Source organism: Callorhinus ursinus, unplaced genomic scaffold, assembly GCF_003265705.2.
Source record: "Callorhinus ursinus isolate GAN/ISIS: 27379988/994484 unplaced genomic scaffold, GSC_fseal_2.0 scaffold70, whole genome shotgun sequence".
Classification (NCBI taxonomy): Eukaryota; Metazoa; Chordata; class Mammalia; order Carnivora; family Otariidae; genus Callorhinus; species Callorhinus ursinus.
The window spans coordinates 418,260-436,544 of record NW_027397132.1 but is presented as its reverse complement, the minus strand read 5'-3'; the positions used below and the strand labels follow the sequence as shown (position 1 = coordinate 436,544).

Sequence of the window (18,285 nt, the reverse complement as noted above, 5' to 3'; positions counted from 1 at the left end):
AACACTGAGGATCCCATCCCACCAACACAGCTCTGAGCAGCGAGCATGGTTACTCCAGAAGTTGATGAGGATGCTTACTGGAATATCTAATGTCCACTAAATCGCAGATTTGTTCTCACCACTCAATGAGATGTTTGGGAGAACATGAGTGGTCTTCCAGCAGTATTTTAGATGGACTCCCACACAGCTTTCCTCCTCATTTGTCAAGGACCAGCAAAGACCTGCTTTGGGCATGACATTTTGGTGTGATGCTTTAGAGCCACAGTAGAACTTGATCCACCTCTACACTCAGATAATACAAATCAAGTCCAAGCCTCCTTAAAGTGTATCCCACATCCATCACAATGCTGCCTAGTATCATATTCCTAGGTCCTTCCCAACCTACTCTCACTCTCCTTTTAACTATTGTCCACACGGCTTTCCCTGAAGAATGTTCTGTATTAACAGGCATTTCATGACAATGAAAAGGAAAGGGGAAAGAAATATAAGAATTGCTGGTTAAACCAAGTCTACAAGTCAAAATTTGTCTAGATAGCTATAGACCGTTCTACTCTGTTCTCAGGGTCTTCAAGATCCTTAAAGGTAACCGCTGAACCACACATTCTTAGGAGATGACTTCCACATGACTTTAAGACATAAGCAGTTTAAAACAGCATTTTTGATAGATGGAGGTGAAGGTGTCAACAATTTTATTAACGTTTAGTTTAAAAAGCTTTACACCTGTGCCATGCCAAGACACAGAAGGTTCTTAAAGCAGTTACCCATTAGGGTTTGCTCCTTGGTTTAGGACTCGTGGGGTCTTGGTATTGTTTTGTTAAGCGGTTTAAGAATTCATGATCTTGGTCCAGGGCTGGTAATACCGTGCCACTTTCTTCTCCCTTCAGGGAAGAAGAGACAGTATTATACCTGTAGGCTCTCAACATATTATTGCTGCACAGTTGACTCCTTAACATCTTCTGTGGTTTAGCAATTTGCTCTAAAATTGGCCTCAAGTCTCTCTCAGAGGAGAGGAGCATGGAAACATTGCTCAGGCTGGATCTTAAATGCAGTTTGTGTGTGTGGTAAAACATACATACCATAAAATTTTCCATTTTTAACCATTTGCTCAGAGGCATTATGTTCACATTTCTGTGCAACTACTATCTGCAGAACTTTGTCATTTCAAACTGAAGCTCTGTACCTATTAAACACTAGCTCCCTATTTCCTTCTCTCCCCCAGCTCCTGGCCCTCACCATTCTACTGCGTGTCTGAGTTTGACTCTTCTAGGTCCCTGATGTAAGTGAAAGCACACACTATTTGTGTTCTTATGTCTGGCTTATTTTTAAGTGCAGTTTTGATACACAGAACAGTGCCCTTACGGTGAGTAAGGACACAGCATATGTAGCTGTTACTTCCAAATCAGAAGTCTTTAGCCTGGAGCCCTTGGATGAGTCCTAGAGATCTAAACCTCCTTTAAGAGATGGGTTTCCTAAATTACAAGGTGTTCGTAGGAGTCTTAACCCAGAAGATGCCGATTGCTGTTCTGGGTCCTCTCTGCTTCGAGAGCATCCTCTTGGTCCCAAGCCAGTATTGGCTACCGTCAGGTAGCAACACACCACCAACCTGGTCATATTTACTGTATGGCTCTGGATTTTGCTGATTCAAGTTTGATGCCTCACGTGGTGTCATTCACTCTATAAACCCCTAGCCTCCTGGCCACTTAAGAACTTTGAGCTCACCTTCTTCCTATGAAAAATATCTAATGCAAATGCAACACAAAACCACAACGAGATACCACTTCACACCCATTAGGATGGCTATGATCAAAAAAACAGACAAGAAGTATTGGCAAGGGTGTTGGAAAAATGGGAACCCTCATGCATTGCTGGTGAAAATGTAAAATGGCGCATTCACTATGGATAACAGTATGGTGGTTCCTCAAAAATTAAAAATAGAACTACCCTAAGACCCAACAATTCTACTTCTGTATATACACTCAGAAGAACTGAAAGCAGGAATTCAGATATTTGTACTTCCATTTTCATAGCAACACGATTCACAAGAGTCAAAAGAACAGTCCAAGTGAATATCTATGACGAATGGATAAACAAAATGTCATCTAGCCACACAGCGGAATATTACTCAACCTAAAATATAAAGGAAATTCTGGCACCTGCTGCAACACGGATGAACCTTGTGGGCCTTATGCTGAGTAAAACGAACCAGTCATAAAAGAACAAATACTGTAGGAGTCTACACTTAGAATAGTCAAATTCACAGAGATGAAAAGTTAAATGGTGGTTGCCAGGGGTTGGGGGGGTGTAGGGAAGAAGGATGGGGAGTTAATGTTTAATGGGACAGAGGTGCATTTTGCAAAGATGGGAAAGTTCTAGAGAGGATGCTGGTGATGGCTACATGGCAATGTGAAGGCACTTGAGGACCCTGAACTGTACACTCAAAAGTGGTTAAAACGGTAAACTTTTATGTTACACATTATAATACACATTTTATGTTACATATTATAATAAAAAAAATAAAAAAAAAAAGACACCTGGGTGGCTCAGTCAGTTAAACGTCCAACTCTGGATTTCAGCTCAGGTCATGATCTCAGGGTTTAAAGAAGTGTCTAGTGCTGTCTGATCATTATTCCCTGCTCCCGCAGAGAAGTTAAAAGCCCTGTTTACAGTTTATTCCAAACCCCATCTTCTGGGAAGAGACAAAATGTGTTAAGTATCAAAATGTTTTTTAAAGCCGAGCCTGCCTTAGTTGTTTGTGTTTCTCAGTAAAATAAATAAATAAACAAATAAATAAAAATAAATGATCACTTCAGCATCATATCCCGTCCATCTGTCCAACCCCATCAAAAGCAGCAAGGGGTGAGGAGCAAAAAAAACAAAAACAAAAACAAAAAAAAACAAAAAAATTCTAAACCAGAGGCAGCAGGACAAGATTTCCTGGGACTAAAATGGTCTCCAGGAGCCAGGAAGCTGCCACTCAAAGGCGGCCCAGTCAGCATGGATGGGAGAGAAACTCAGAGCTAAGTCACAGAGAGAAGCCCAGCTCACAGGAGGAGCATGGGCACCTGCCCAGTGATCACCTGCTAAGGCGGCGCGCCAGGAGGTGTGGGCACTCCTTTCCACTCTGAAGTCACTTACCTCAGAAAAATGGTTCTCGATAATGTTCAAAGCAGTCAGGGCAACCTGAGGGTTCTCATGAAGTTGCAAAGCCTCAATTTTATCAATGCCACCCATTTCCTCTATCAGAAGACACAGGTTTTCCTTCTCTGAAAGCTTGTCCGCTGCCTGTGGGCATATAAGGAAAAGCAAGACTCTGGGCAAAAGCCCTTCGGAGATGGAGCTGCACCCCGGTGGAGTCAGACCAAAGGCTCCTGTTCCAGACTGGCAGCCACAGTTCTTCCCTCATTTAGACTGCAGGATCAGGGACACCTGGGTGGCTCAGTCAGTTAAACGTCCAACTCTGGATTTCAGCTCAGGTCATGATCTCAGGGTTGTGAGACTGAGCCCCATGTTGGGCTCCGTGCTGGGTGAGAATCTTTCTCTCCCTCTCCCCACCCCCTCTTATCTCTCTCCTCTTAAAAAAAAAAAAAGATTTCAGGATCTTCCTCCCCTTTTAGATAATTATAGTACATATATTTAGGTTTATATCATTTGCACAAAATACAATTTTTGCCAAGTATGCTGCCCTCCATAAATACATTGCTGTTATTGTCTAATAGGTATCTCCCTTATAATTAATGGAAATTGTTTAAAATACAGTTTGAAAGAATGTTCAAGTAATGCTATTTAAATGCAGGTGTTCCGGCCCTGCCCTCACCTCTTAAGGAAAAGCCTTAAGAGGTAAGACTAAGGGGACCCTTAGTAACACCATGGCAAATAACCAGGTCCCTGGAAACAAGTAACATGAGTGGATTTAATCCGATCCGGATCATTGGATTTATCATCTAGGGCTATTCCTTCACTCAAACACTTGTACATATACCGTGGGCAAGGCCTACAAAACTAGAGATCAAGATGTGATTTAGAAAAGGCCTTTTTGTAACTCACGTTCTCGGGGCAGACAGGTAAATAATTGTTGTAGTACAGAAAGCAGAATATAGTAGATGATCAGTGGTTTACATTATAGAAGATGTGCATAAAAGGCTTGGAAAGTAGCACATGTTCCTGATGAACAATGCTGTGCCAGGGCCAACCATAGGATCATCATGGCATTCCCAAACCAAGAAGGGGCAAGGACAAAGATGTGAAGGAATACGTGTTGCATATTAGGAGAAGAGGGAGTAAATCAGCTAAACAGTCTATTTGGAGGAAGTGAAGAGAAATAAGGAAAAGGCTTTGGTGTCAACTCCTGAAGGGCTCTGCTCTCTATTTTGTGAGCAGTAATAAGAAAACCCCCTGTGGTTCAAATTAAGCATGATTTAGGCCACACTGTCTACCTGATCAGAGGGTGCACTGTGTGTCTAAACCCTGACATACCCTAGTCCTATCCGCAAGTCCAAAATGAGGTTTTTGGCTTTGAGTAAAGAAGCCGAGGCAGGACCAATGGGCTAGGTTAGCCTCAGACAGAATGCTGGAGTCAGAGCTCTGGAGAAGGATTCTGGATGTCGACACCACAGCAAACGGCCCCAAAGTCACTTCAGAGAATTTCCGCTACACTCTGCCGCCCATCTGAGGCTCTCTCCTGCCTCGTCCTCCTAACCTGCTATTAAAGTGCCTCTCTCTGGTCTATCACATGTGGTTTTCCCAGACTCCCCCCAAGGGGGGAAAAAAAAATCCCAAATGTTTAGTTCAAATGAAACAGATGAAGTTAAATTTCTAAAGCCCACAAGTGCGCTTTCACAAACGTGTTATGTCGTTTTATGCAACCTTGTCTATGGGCGGCCAAGTCTCTATTCTTCATCTGTGTGATTTGCTCAATCGTAGGGTCTAATTGGGTGCTCTTTCAGTTCTGTTCCTGACTCAGGTCAGTTCTTTCCAAGACAGTTACATGAAAAGGATGCTTAAAGTGAGCTTTTAAAAGGAGTCCCCTCATGTTACTTTGAAATTTTTCAAACAGCTTAGTTGCATATAAAAGGACCTGAACCAGATGAATATAGCCAGCCCTCAAGATGGCCTCAGATGATCCCTACGTCCTGGTGTTCGACACCCTTGTATAGTTTCCTCCCATGTTGAGTGGGGTTGATCTGTGTAACCAATTGAATGTTGTTGAAATGACTTCCAAGGCTAGATTATAAAAGCCATTGGGGCTCCCATCTTGCTTTCCTAGATCATTTGTTCCAGAGGAAGCCAGTTGCCATGATGTGAAGACACACATATGGTCCTATGAAGAGGTCCAGGTAGTGAGAATAACTTTCCAGGCATGTGAGCGAGCCATCGTGGAAGCTGACCCTCCAGCCTCCATCAAGCCTTCAGATGAGACCAGCCCCAGGTGACACCTCGAACCTCCTAAGAAACCCTGAGCCAGAACCATCCAGCTAAGCTGCCCCCAGATTCCTAACCCCAGAAACTAGGTGACATAATAACTGTTTGTTCTAGACCACTAGGGAGTAATCAATTATGCAGCAATATAGAACTGACACCAATGGTTTATGAACACTGGCTTTCTTCCAGAAATAAGGCTTTTCTAGATCTCTAATTCAAGTCTCTGGAGTCAGTGTGAAGATCTATTCCTACTGCTGCTCTTTCGAGTGTATCCTATGTTTTAGCCTTCTAAAAGAGCCAGCCATGTGGTTCATGGACTCTTTCCCCTGCTTCGAACCTTTGACTGGTTTCTCCATCTCACTCAGAGTAAGCTGAAGTTCTCCCACACCTCATGTGATCTGGATGCTCTGAGCCTGACTACCACCTTCTGTCCATTTGCTCCCACTCATCCTCGAGTGCTCTTCCCCAGATATCCACAAGACTCGCTCACTTCACTCCTCTCAGGGCTTTGCATAAATGTTCTTCCTGAGACAAGTTTCTCCTGACGACTACATACAAGGGATCACCATGCTCTCCCCACTCTGAGCCATCAGTGACGGTCCTTTTAGCAGATAAACTCTCAGCTGTTGTGTCTATTTCCCTCTCCGTTAATACATAAGCTCAATCAGAGCAAAGACGTTGGTCTGTTGTATCCTGAGCATCTGAAACAATGCTGGGCCCACGGTCACTCATCTGAAAAATGAAGAGGGACCTTCTTCGAAAGTCCTCTTGTTTTTGTTACCCATAGGATACCAGGAGGAGGGGTGAAGGAGTGGAAAGCGAATCCACATGTGAGTTTTAAGAACCAAATTAAATGCCTCAAATTTGGAGACCGCTCTTTACAAACCAACCTGCTTAGAATAGCTCACCTGGAGGATAAAAGAGATAACATCAAGGATGATGATAACAATTTTGGTGTCTTGGATGGTAAGCAGATTCACCAGTGGCTCCAGGACGCCAGCGTGGACAAGCTGGATCAACTGGTCTATGGTGCCTCCAGTTGTGAAGTTAGCCACGGTCCACACAGCCTCTTTCTGGACTTTAAATTCTCCCTGCAGAAAGAGAACGTTTACATTCTTTATAGATCCTGAGGAACTTAAGTACGGTGATGCTAACTTAGTTCAATTTCTAGGTAGGCTAGGGACAGCCAGGATGGTCTGTGCAATGTACATAGAACACCTCGGCATCCTGCCTCTAGTTCTTGAGCAGAAGACAGCATCTTTGAGAAGCCCAGAAGTAGGCAGGCAGACTTCCGTGGGGCCTTAGAGGGAGGTTTTAAGTTTGAAGTAGACTCATTTCCTTAGGTCAGGTTATGGGGAAAATAGGCATTATGCTTGGAATTTTAGGTTATAGTGACCTAGGTCAACATTTCTGGTCTTTCTGTCTCAGGAAAACGATGGACAAGAAGCTCCCTAGCTACAAAGCTGAGCACACAGAAGTGACCTCAGGGGACTGAGCCAGTGTCACATGTAAATGATTTAAACAGAGCTCATCCAGTCAAAGGTGACAAAAAGAAATGCTGACCGATAGTAGTTGTCCCAGGCAAGGGAAGTGGGAATCAGGAGGAAGAAGGAAGCTTCATTGTATTTCCACTTTTATATCTGGATTTTCAGTGTATATCACCACTCTAATTGATGTGATTTTTACACTGAAAAGGCCACTTTCTTCAGCGTATATCACCAGAACCTCATATGTTTTTCCTCCTAAAACAAAACCACCCTCCCACCCCCGCTTTTGGCAAGTAGAGGGGATGGCACGTTCTCTTAACACTAAAGATAAGCCAGTATTTACCAGCTGAAGATTTTTTCTGAATATTGGAGCTGTGGGGGATCACCTTTTCATTGAACAATGCCTGTTAAGTCTCCTAGATCTTTAATGGGTTGTCCCAAATGGGATGCCTCTTCTTTTTTCCAGGGAAAGTTAGGAAACCACGGCTTCACAGCTCTGTTGTGATCTCAGTTAATTTGCTTCTTAGCCTGTCTCCGAATTACTGAAGGAGTTCAACACAGGGCCAATCGGAAAATAGCCTCATCACGGACACGGAGCGCACCACTTACGTTTTTCAGCAAAGCCACCAAAGGAGGCAGCATGCCGCAAGCTATTAGCCGCTGGATGTGCTGGTGAGGCCCTGCAGCCACGTTGCTCAAGGCCCAAGCTGCCTCCTTCTGGATGGAGGACTTGGGGTGCATCAGGAGCTGAGGCAGCACGTTCAGCATGCCCGCGTCGATGGCCACCTGGGTCTGGTGATCCGTTCCTGTGACGATGTTCCCCACGGTGCGGAGGGAGGGGGTCTGGAAGAGCAAGGCTACACGTGTAACCAAGCATTGCAAACTTATGGTAACAGAAGGGGACCATCACACCAAGCTCTGCGCATTCCCCCATATTTGTCACACAATGTTGATGGCGCTCCGGAAACCCGTGAATAACGATTAAATCCATGATCCCTATTAATTCAGCACATCCATGGCCATTTGCATAGTTTAAAGGTACTTGCTAGCCTCTCAATAGTTCTGGCTCACGTAAGAGAGAGGTCCAGGGATGCCTTTATTAAGAAATAATGCTGCCCTTTTTGTATCCTTACGCTGGGAAAATCGGCAAATTGATTACAGGGTTTATAATGTAATAACTTCTACCGAATTTGTATTTAGCACCAGTGTCAAGTTTCTGTTGTATATTTAATTGGAGCTAATGAGATCCCAACGGCATTTTTGGTTGTTGTTGTATTCACAAACTCCCTCTCAACTCTGAAGGTCCGCAGGATGGATCTGCAATTGGGCTCAAGACAACCATCCTCTGAGGGCTACTGTGCATTTATTTTTGTTTCTCTGCACCGTAGTGACTGCCCCCACACAGACCATCAACAGTTCTAGAGTTTTCCTAGCCTTTTATGCTGGCTATTTGCTACTCAAGTGAGAGGTGAAGTAGTGCTGTAGGCCCATCACAGCCTTGGCAGGATGACTCCAAATGGGCCCTAGACCCCTCAGGACAAGCACCTTCTTATATTCTCCTTGTACCCTCCCTCTCCCCAATACCATCCCCAAACTAACCTTGACGTCTGAGGAATACTATGCTAATCTAGGCATAGATGATCACTAAGGCTGCATAAATATACAACACTAACCACAAAAATCAAAAGGGCCACCCACGTTTCAAGGCATATCTTCAAGAAGCATATTATGTAAGGGACAAGTTTCATATCATAGCAAAGTATTTGATGTTAGTTTTTTTTTTCCCCACTTTACTTATACTGAAGTAGTCTAACAACAAACTGGGGAGAGGATAAGAGGGAATTTTTTTTTATACCTGAGTAAGAAATTCAAATGTTACAAGCTTTATGTTTGTACACACATGTGCGCACACACACGTGCACAGGCACACACACTGTATTAGCCAACTTGTTAACATCCACATGCACAGACCCCTAGAAGGAGAGGCCACAAAAGAATAGTTTACTGGGTGGAGGGATTATTTTAATTTGGTGCTTGTCTAGACTTTCTAGTTATCAGATTAAGACAAGTGAGTTATTTAACATCCACTAGGACTTCAGATCAAAATAAATTCAAGTCTTAAGCTAGAGAGTAGCAGAGACCAGGGAAATGTAGATGATAAGCTTTGTTCTAGATAAAGTATGAGACCCAACTGTGGAAGACCAGAGTTGGGAGAGGTCTTGTTCAAGGGAGTATGACTCACACATTCTCACCTGAAGGCCCAGACAGAGACAGACAGGACCAGGGACATTTACCAAGACATTGAGCTCTGAGCTGGTCATGAGCTGGACCAGCCTGGGCAGGACCCCCATGTTGACCACTTGGCTGATGCGCTCGTTGGAGCCATCAGTGAGGTAGGACAGGGCCCAGCAGGTGTCCGAGAGAACCTCGCTGTCTTGGTGCTGCAGGAGGTGGGACAGGACAGGCAATATCTGCTTCACAGCTTTCACAGAAGGGTAAGGGTTCTTGTTTCGGCACAAGTTGGACAAGGTCCACGTGATGTTCCGCATAAATGTGATCTGTAACAAGGAGAGTGCTTCCAGCATTGGGTGCAAAGGAGGAAAAATGCCAATGGCCTGGTCTTTGCCATCCCTGATCAACATTATTAACCAGCATGAAGCAAAGCATTTGAGCTTCATGCAGAATCTGTTCTCGACAGTGACGCATACTAGGGAGACCAAATGTTAGGTGGAGGTTTCCTTGTATTCTTCAAAAATCCGCCCCCCCCCTTGACTCAGCTGATGACCAATTTCATTTTTCATTGACAAAACAAACATGAAGCAGGAGTTACTTGGTCTGCCCATCAGCCAGTCACCCTACCGACATGTGGTAACCACATTCCTGATCTTTGTGGGAGGGTCAGTCCTCCTACCCCACATCTGGATCCCATTTTTGCCTTTGAAGATTCTCTTCCCAAGACCACCTCTCCCCCCGATCCCTCCCACACTCTGGGACCCTCCACCTCTCTAGCCATCATCCTGCCTCTATTTTTCCAGAGTCCACCCTCAAGGATGCATCTCTATTCACTGTCTACCTTGCAGCTTCCCATTTGTTCTTCCACTCCTTCTAGTCTGATTTCTGCCCCTACTTCTTTGCGTTGAGTGATGAAATTGGCTTCTTCCAAGCCACCAAATCCAACAGCTGCTTTTTCAGTCCTAAAGTTACTGCCCCTCTTGGCAGTCTTTAGTACCCCCCTTGGAAAAGCTCTTCTTGGCACCTATGACACCACACCTGCATTTCTCTTGCCAAACGGGCTGTTTCTTCTCAGTCTTTTGGGCAGACTCTGCCTGACTTCTGACCGTCAGAGCCCTCGAGACTTGGTCCCAGGCTCTACTCTAGGTCAGGGGTTGGCAAACATTTTCTGCAGAAGGCCAGAGAATAAACACGTCCAACTTTATGGGCCATAGGGTCTCTGTTGCAACTAGTCCTCTCTGCCCTTGTAACATTACAAAAGCCACAGACAGCATGGGTATAAAGAAATGGTGATGGCTGTGCTCCAATAAAACTTTATTTACAAAAGCAAGCAGCTGGCCCCTGCTCTAGTTGATCCTGCCTAGCTGGATGACGGATGCACGCACAATCATTTGGACCGCACTATCCATCCACCTGATGTTGCTGCAATGGTGCCTCTTACTCGCTTCAACTTAACATGTATAACTAACGCTCAGATTCCTTCTTCCTTCTATCTTCCCCATTTCTCTAGGAGGACAGTCATCTAAACAACCTAACCTGAAACCAAGGGCATTCTTACTTCTTCCACTCCCCCGTGTCCAGCGTGGCAGCATCCCAGCTCCCTCCACTCTCAGTTTACAAGCAGCCAGAAGGGTCTTCCCAAAAGATCAGATCACTTCACTTCCTGCTTGCCTCTGCCAGCAGGTGGATGTCTAAGTCCTTCATCCTTCTTGTCATCTCGCTCTGCTCTCTCCTTGCAAACTCCTTAATCATGCCAGCCTCTTACTGGTCCCACCATGTCAGGTTTTCTCCCACCTTGAGGGATGGGTATTCCCTGGGCTTTTTGAAGCTACCTTCCCTTCATTTTTGTTTGGGGCAAATCTAGAACGAACATTTTCCCAACATTTCCCTGTTGTTGCTACATCAATCAACTTTGACTTTAAGCTTTGAACCTAGACCCGGTACCTAGGAACAAAACTCGTCACCCATTAACTGCCTGTGCCCCCATCTACTTTTGCAGGATTGTAGGCTTAGAAAAACTTTAATGGACCTCTTCCAATGCCCCCTGAAGAAAAATTAGCACTAGTGGTCCTTGGGGCCAAATGAGGATCCATCTCTGCCCAATGTGATATTCAGTCCTAGGCCTTGCTTATAATTGCTGTCCGAAGGGGCAAGGCAGCAACCGTATGACCTAGCATTGACTTGAAAGTACTCCCCCAATTTCAGAAACTTGTTACCTAGCTAGTTCTTCTACTTTAAAAATACTTACTGGTATGGTTGATGAAACGAGGGCCAGCAGATGTGGAATGGCATTGCTCGAGATAACGAGGTCTCTGAATTCTGGGCCATCACCTACAAATAGATAAGAATGTGACATTCGGGGGACACCTGGGTGGCTCAGTCAGTTAAGTGTCTGCCTTCAGCTCAGGTCATGATCCCAGAGTCCAGGGATGGAGCCCCGCATCGGGCTCCCAGATCAGCAGGGAGACTGCTTCTCCCTCTGCCCTTCACCCCACTCATGCTCTCTCGCTCGCTCTCTTTATCTCAAATAAAGTCTTTAAAAATTAAAAAAAAAAAAAAGAATGTGAGATTCTAACAGGGAGCAAAGAGAATCCTGGACTGAGTGACTAATTTTTTAAAACCCTGTGCAAGGGGTGAGAAGCCAAAACACATTCCTGGGCTGGACAAGTACATAGGGTAGCCATGAACTAGATCCTGGGTCTCCATCATGTCAGTTGGGTAGATGGGTCAAACGTGAAAAGCAGACACCACATGGCAGCGACCATTATAAGCAGTCTGTGGACACCTAAAGGAGCCAGCCAGTGGGCCCGGGAAGTGCCCTCAACACTCTAAAAGCTGGTGGCACTGCACAACACAGTTCTCAGGAAGATGAATTTGGCTATTGCAGGCCAAATGGTCTTTCCAGGAGACTCTGGCATGGGCTGGAAACTTCCAAATGCAACTCAGAATCTAGCCTGGGAGATGGGTCAATGCTAGCCACCTGCTATCTGCTTCTCAGGCAAGAATACCAATTTGAGACCTTAGAAGTCCACGTTTATAATTCTTCAACCATGAAGGCAAGGCATAGGTTACTTTACACTACCCAATTTTGCCTGTTCCTTACTGAACCAAGCAAAATGAGAGACAAAGTCTCCGCACTCATTATACATGTTATACATGTTAAATCCTTTCTGCAAGCATTTAACAAGCAGACTTATTTTATATTCTGTGTTTGCTAATCCCAGTATCTGAAGTCCTTGGAGGTCTAATCATACTGTTTGTTTCTGCTGACTCAGTCATGATGGGTTGTTGATTCTCTGAACTTGAAACTGCTAATATTTGGCTGATTTTAATTTGTCAAAATCCTGAGGGGCCCAATTGAGTTCATATCTCCCCAGGAGCATCGTATTTATATTCAGCCAGGAATCCTGGAGCTTCCAACCCTGCAGCATTAACTCCTCATTTTATGCTTTCCTGGACCATGCAGGGAATACAGCATCAAGCCCCAAATTCACAAGGCCATTTTGGGACTGCGTTTACAGGCGAGAACTTTACCCCACACTGAGCACACACTTTTCTGGTATGTTCCCTTGGCAACTTTCACTGGAGGTAGAATTCTGTCAGGCTCCTGGGTGATGCAAGGGTCTGTCCTAAATCCTGCACGAGTCAAAGACTTGTCTTTTGTTCCTGAAGCCATTAAGACCTGAGGCTGTAGGATCCCGGTATTGACAGATGTCACCAGGCAGCCTGTAGCTTCGGTACACACTGCATCATCTGGTCGCCACTTTAATTGTTGGCCTCCGAAATTGACTCTGGATTTTGGAAAAGCCTGGCATACTTTTTCCAACGTTTCTAGATATTTATACTGAGAATACTGAATCTTTATCTACCCAAAGAACTCGCATAGCATGCCAGACACCTGACCCACTGGTTTCCTCCGCCACCCCACCCCAGGGGAGAGTCTCACCTGCTATATTACCAAGAGCCCACACTGCCTGTTCACACACAGTCATGTGGGGGGAAGACAGGAGCTCAACCAAAGGTGGAATGGCCCCACCTTCCACAACAGCTTGAGTCTGCTCTGAAGTCCCGGAAGCAATGTTGGTCAGAGCCCAGGCTGCCTCGAACTGCAAGCAGGGGTGAGGTGACAACTTCAGGAACTCCACCAGCCTGGGAATGAGCCCTGCTTTAACAATCAGTTTTAGAGGAGGGTTCCATTCCTGGGACAGCATTTTCCTTTGCAATGAAAGAGGGGAAAAAATTATAGATATACACATACACACGCACACACACATAAGTCATGTGAGGCTGATATTAAGAACCTTCTTTATAAATGTTCTTGGCATTCCCAGCTATCAGATGAGACTAACATCTGGGCCAGAGCTACTTAAGATCCTAAAATCCAGCCTATAGCACTGTGCAGTGACAAAGCAACATTTTTCCCTTTAGGTATTATCTATGAGTTGAGATTCCTATAGAGGCCAATTTAAATTAAGCAATTCATCTCTGACAACACTTGCATATCTTAAGTTGTCCTCAAGGATGGTGTAGAGGAACAACTTAGTCTCGCTTTCGAATGGACTTGCCTCTTCTTATATTGTGTGGGCATTTTGCCACTGCCACACAACCAAATAGGCCACTGGAGCTCATTTCTAGCTAGGAACCTATAAACTGCAGAAGTCTCTCTGGCGGTACCTGGCTTCCTGGGTGGCCTGGAAACATAGGTCTGGATCTGAGGCATTCACACCATTGATTATTTCTTGCAGGGTAAGGCTGACCTGCAAGGAGAGACACATTTAGGTCAGAGTCTCTGCCCACAGGAACCATGAAGGTCATCTAGTCCAGCCATCTATCTGATTAGAACAGGCTGGCTTGGACAATATGTCCCAATCTGCACATTGGTCTACCTTAGGGGAGAGAAGAATACTTGGTGGTCTTATAGGTCTCATGAATCTGTGAGACACCTCCCCATGCTCTGGGGAAGGGGTAATTCCTATCACCACTTGGATCCCCACCACCTTTTCATCCCCTGCAGTAAGAACATGTTAGTGATGACCAGAAAAAATGGCAGAGTAAGGACCTCCAAAAATGCTCTCCTCCATAAAAACAAGAAAACCAACACAAGTAGATCAACCTTCCAAACTCTAGAAACTGACCAAAGGCTTGTAGCAACTTTTCTTTGAGCCACAAAGAAATTGTTCAGGAAAAACAGCTAATCTCAGGAAGAAGTCTAGGAAACAAAATGCATCAACATATGAACAGGATTATACATCATGACCAACCGGGATTTAATCCAGGAAGGCAAGGGCAGTTCAACATATGAACATCAGTATAGCGGGTCATATTAATAGGATATAGGGGGAAAAGCACACAATCATCTCAGAAAATGTAGGATAAGCATTTAACAAAATTCAGGCACACTCCCATGATAATAAACATTCAGCAATCTGGAAATAAAAGCCAACTTCCTCAACCTGATAAAGCCATCTAATAAAACCCCACACAGCTAGCACCATACTTAATGGTAAAAGATGGAAAGTTTTCCCCCTAAGGTCAGGAACAAGACAAGGATGTCCACTCTTGTTGCTTTTATTCAACATTGTATTGGAAGTTCTAGACAGACTAATTAGGTAAGAAGAAAAAAAAGTCATCCAGATTGGAAAAAGAAAATTATTGCTATTTGCAAAATTCAAGAACTTGTATATGGGAGATCCTAAGGAATCCCCCCCCACACACAAAGAGAGGTTCAGCTAGGCTTCAGGATTAACATATGAAAATCACTTGTATTTCTATATACTAGCAATAAACAATCCAAAGCTGAAATTAAGAAAATATTTTTATTTTCAATGACATCAAAAAGAATAAAATACTTGGGGGGCGCTTAGGTGGCTCAGATGGTCAAGTGTCTGCCTTCGGCTCAGGTCATGATCCCAGCATCCTGGGATCGAGCCCCGCATCGGGCTCCCTGCTTGGCGGGGAGCCTGCTTCTCTCTCTGCCTCTGCCTCGCGCTCTCTCTCTCTCTCTCTCTCTCTCTCTCTCTCTGACTCTAATGAATAAATAAATAAAACATTAAAAAAAGAATAAAATACTTGGGAATAAATTTAACAAAAGTACATGACTTATATGCTGAAACTATAAAAAAAAATTAGAGGGGATCTAATAAATTTAAAAAATACCCATGATCATGAATTGGAAGACTTAACATTGTCAAGATGGCAATACTCTTATAAATTGATCTATAGATACAGTGTAATCTCCATTAAAATCTGAGCTGTCTTTATAGAAGAAATTGACGAGTTGGTTCTAAAATTTATATGGAAATGCAAGAGATCCCAAATAGCCAAAATAATCTTGGGGAAAAAAAAAAAAAACTAAGTTGGAAGACACTTCCCAATTGCAAAACCTACCACAAAGCTACAGCAATCAAGTCTGTGTTGTGCTGAATACGATACACATATTGATCAATGAAAGAGAATCCAGAGTCCGCAAATAAACTCTCACATTTACGCTCAATTGATGTTAGACAAGGGTTTTAAGGCCATTCGATAGGGGAGAGGATGGCCTTATGATGCTGGGACAACAAGGTATCCACATGCAGGACAATGAAGTTGGACCCCTACTCACACCATTTACAAAAATTAACTCAAAATGGATCAGAGGTCTAGACAAAAGAGCTAAAACCATAAAACTCTTAGAAGGAAACAGACATAAATCTTTGTGACCTTGGAGCAGTCAATGGGTTCTTAAATATGATATCTAAATCACAAGCAACCAAAGACAAAAGTAGACAAATTGAGCAGTTTCAAAATTTAAAACTTCTGTGCTCCAAGGATTCTACCAAGAAAGTAAGAAGACAATCCACAGAATAAGAAGAAATATCTGCAAATCATATCTGGTAAGGGTCTAGTCTCCAGAATAGACAGAATAAAGAACTCTTACAACTCAATGACAGAAGGACAAATTACTCAAGTTTAAAAATGAGCAAAGGGTTTGAATAGACATTTCTCCAAAAAGATCTACAAATAGCCAATACGCGCATCAAAGAATGATCATCATCAGTCGTTAGGAAAACATGTCGAAATTGTAACAATATGGCCCTTTGTACCCACTAGCTACAATCCGAAAACAGACAAGTGTGGCAAGAATGTCAGAATGTACAATGGTACAGCTACTTTGGGAAATAGTTTGGCTACCTATTTGCTTCCTATTTTTACTGTAAAAATCACCACAAATTTAGTGGCTTCAGACAACACATTCTCTCACAGTTCTGCAGGTCAGAAATTCATCATCAGCTTCACTGGACTAAAGGCAGGGCTGGCTCCTCCTGGAGGCTCTGAGGGAAGAATCTGTCTCCTTCCCTTGTTCAGCTTCTAGTGGGGCCCCCTGCCTTCCTTGGCTTATGATCCCCTCCCTCCATCTTCAAAGCACAGCATGCTAATCTCTGCTTCTGTGGTCCTATCACCTTCTGCTCTAACTTGTCCTTCATCCTTATTATAAGGACCGATGTGATTGCACCGGGCCCATCCAGCTAATCCAGAATAATCTCCCCATCTCAAGATCCTTAACTTAATCACACCTACAAAGTCCCCTTTGTCATACAAGGTAACATTTACAGGCTCTGGGGGTTGCGAGATAGAGATATTGGGGGGGGAGGGGCACTATTCAGTTTACCACAAGCAGTTCCTCAAAGAGTTAAATGGACTAATCATAGGACCCAGCAATTCTACTTCTAGGTATGCTCAAGAGAATTGAAAACATGTCCACACAAATACTTGGACACAAAGCAGCATTATTCATAATAGCCAAAAAGTGGAAACACAAGTCCACCAACTAATGAATGGATAAACAAAATGTGGTATATCCATACAATGAAGTATTTTTTTAAGATTTTATTTATTTGAGAGAGAGAATGAGAGAGAGAGAGAGCACGAGAGGGGGGAGGGTCAGAGGGAGAAGCAGACTCCCCGCCGAGCAGGGAGCCCGATGCGGGACTCGATCTTGGGACTCCAGGATCATGACCTGAGCCGAAGGCAGTCGCTTAACCGACTGAGCCACCCGGGTGCCCCCATACAATGAAGTATTAATCAGCTATAAAAGGAATGAAGTACCAACACATGTTATAACCCGGACAAACCTTGAAAACATACTGAGAAAACAAAATAAACCACATAAGGCAACTTAGAGAAATGTGTACAGCCATTCTGTTTGAGGACCACCACTGGGTCATCGGGTCCACTTGCCCAGATTGAACTCACCTCTGCCCCATAAGAGTCCTAATCCCCACAGGGTGCAATGAGGCATGTGGATGGCTAAGGAGGAACACAGATGGTGACAGATCATAAAAGGCACGTAGATACAAGTCTATTGGAGTCAAAGAAGAGAAACTCCCTCATCAGGTCATTCCAGAAAGGATTTGCAAAAACAGTGCTGGCCTGCAAATCAGCCCAGCGCTTGCACTGAGGGAAGTTGGGGTGGATGGGGAATGGAAGATAAAGGACAGCATTCAGGTCCCAGGCAAGACTTTGTATGATGAGTGACTGGATGCTTCTAACGGAGAGAGAACATGCGTAACCCCTCATTTCCTGTTTCTGCCAAGCGGTGGCAAGTGAATTTCCATTAGAAGCAGCACCTTGCGTACCCCACCCTGCGCAGGACGCAGATCCCAAACTCACAGCCACAAACCGAATGCCCTTTAGCTTTCCGAAACCACCAGCTCAGCTCTAACCATGAACTTTCCACCCCTTTCCTCAAAGACTCTCAATTAGAACTTGCAAGTTCTGAATCTATTAAACATTTTCGAGCCAGAGAAACCTGCTAAGGACGTGTTTCTCACACACACAACTGTCCTGCACGCCACATTGCCAATGTACCCCTTTGGTTAGTTGTCCAGAAGCTGGGTCAGGGGAGAAATTGGTGATATTTCTTCTCTTTAAGGCCTGCTCCTCTTTCTTGGCCTTCCGGAGCTCCAGGCTGACTGCCATCCGCTGTTGCCGCCTCATCTAGTGAGGAAAAGAAAGAATTGGAGCCCTTTAGAGCAGGGAAGTCAGGTTTTCACCACATGTAGCTTTTAGAACTCTCATCAAAGCGTCAGATTTCACTCTTACAGATGCAACAGGCTGGAAGAGTTAAGATCACACAGTAAATAGTCTCAGCATGGTTTACTTCTTC

General features: G+C 44.2%; 1 protein-coding gene across 1 annotated transcript in view; it reads right to left on the bottom strand.

Annotated features, from left to right (window-relative positions):
- Positions 1–764: 764 nt before the first annotated feature.
- Positions 765–18,285, bottom strand: part of KPNA7 (karyopherin subunit alpha 7) — a 28,253-nt gene continuing 10,732 nt past the window's right edge. The window contains exons 3-11 of the mRNA XM_025863803.2: positions 17,988–18,116; positions 13,812–13,894; positions 13,084–13,352; positions 11,386–11,468; positions 9,200–9,463; positions 7,515–7,748; positions 6,327–6,509; positions 3,136–3,282; positions 765–878 (exon numbers count right to left, since the gene is read on the bottom strand). Coding sequence (XP_025719588.1) covers positions 765–878; positions 3,136–3,282; positions 6,327–6,509; positions 7,515–7,748; positions 9,200–9,463; positions 11,386–11,468; positions 13,084–13,352; positions 13,812–13,894; positions 17,988–18,116 — 1,506 coding nt within the window. The remainder of the gene's footprint in view (positions 879–3,135; positions 3,283–6,326; positions 6,510–7,514; positions 7,749–9,199; positions 9,464–11,385; positions 11,469–13,083; positions 13,353–13,811; positions 13,895–17,987; positions 18,117–18,285) is intronic.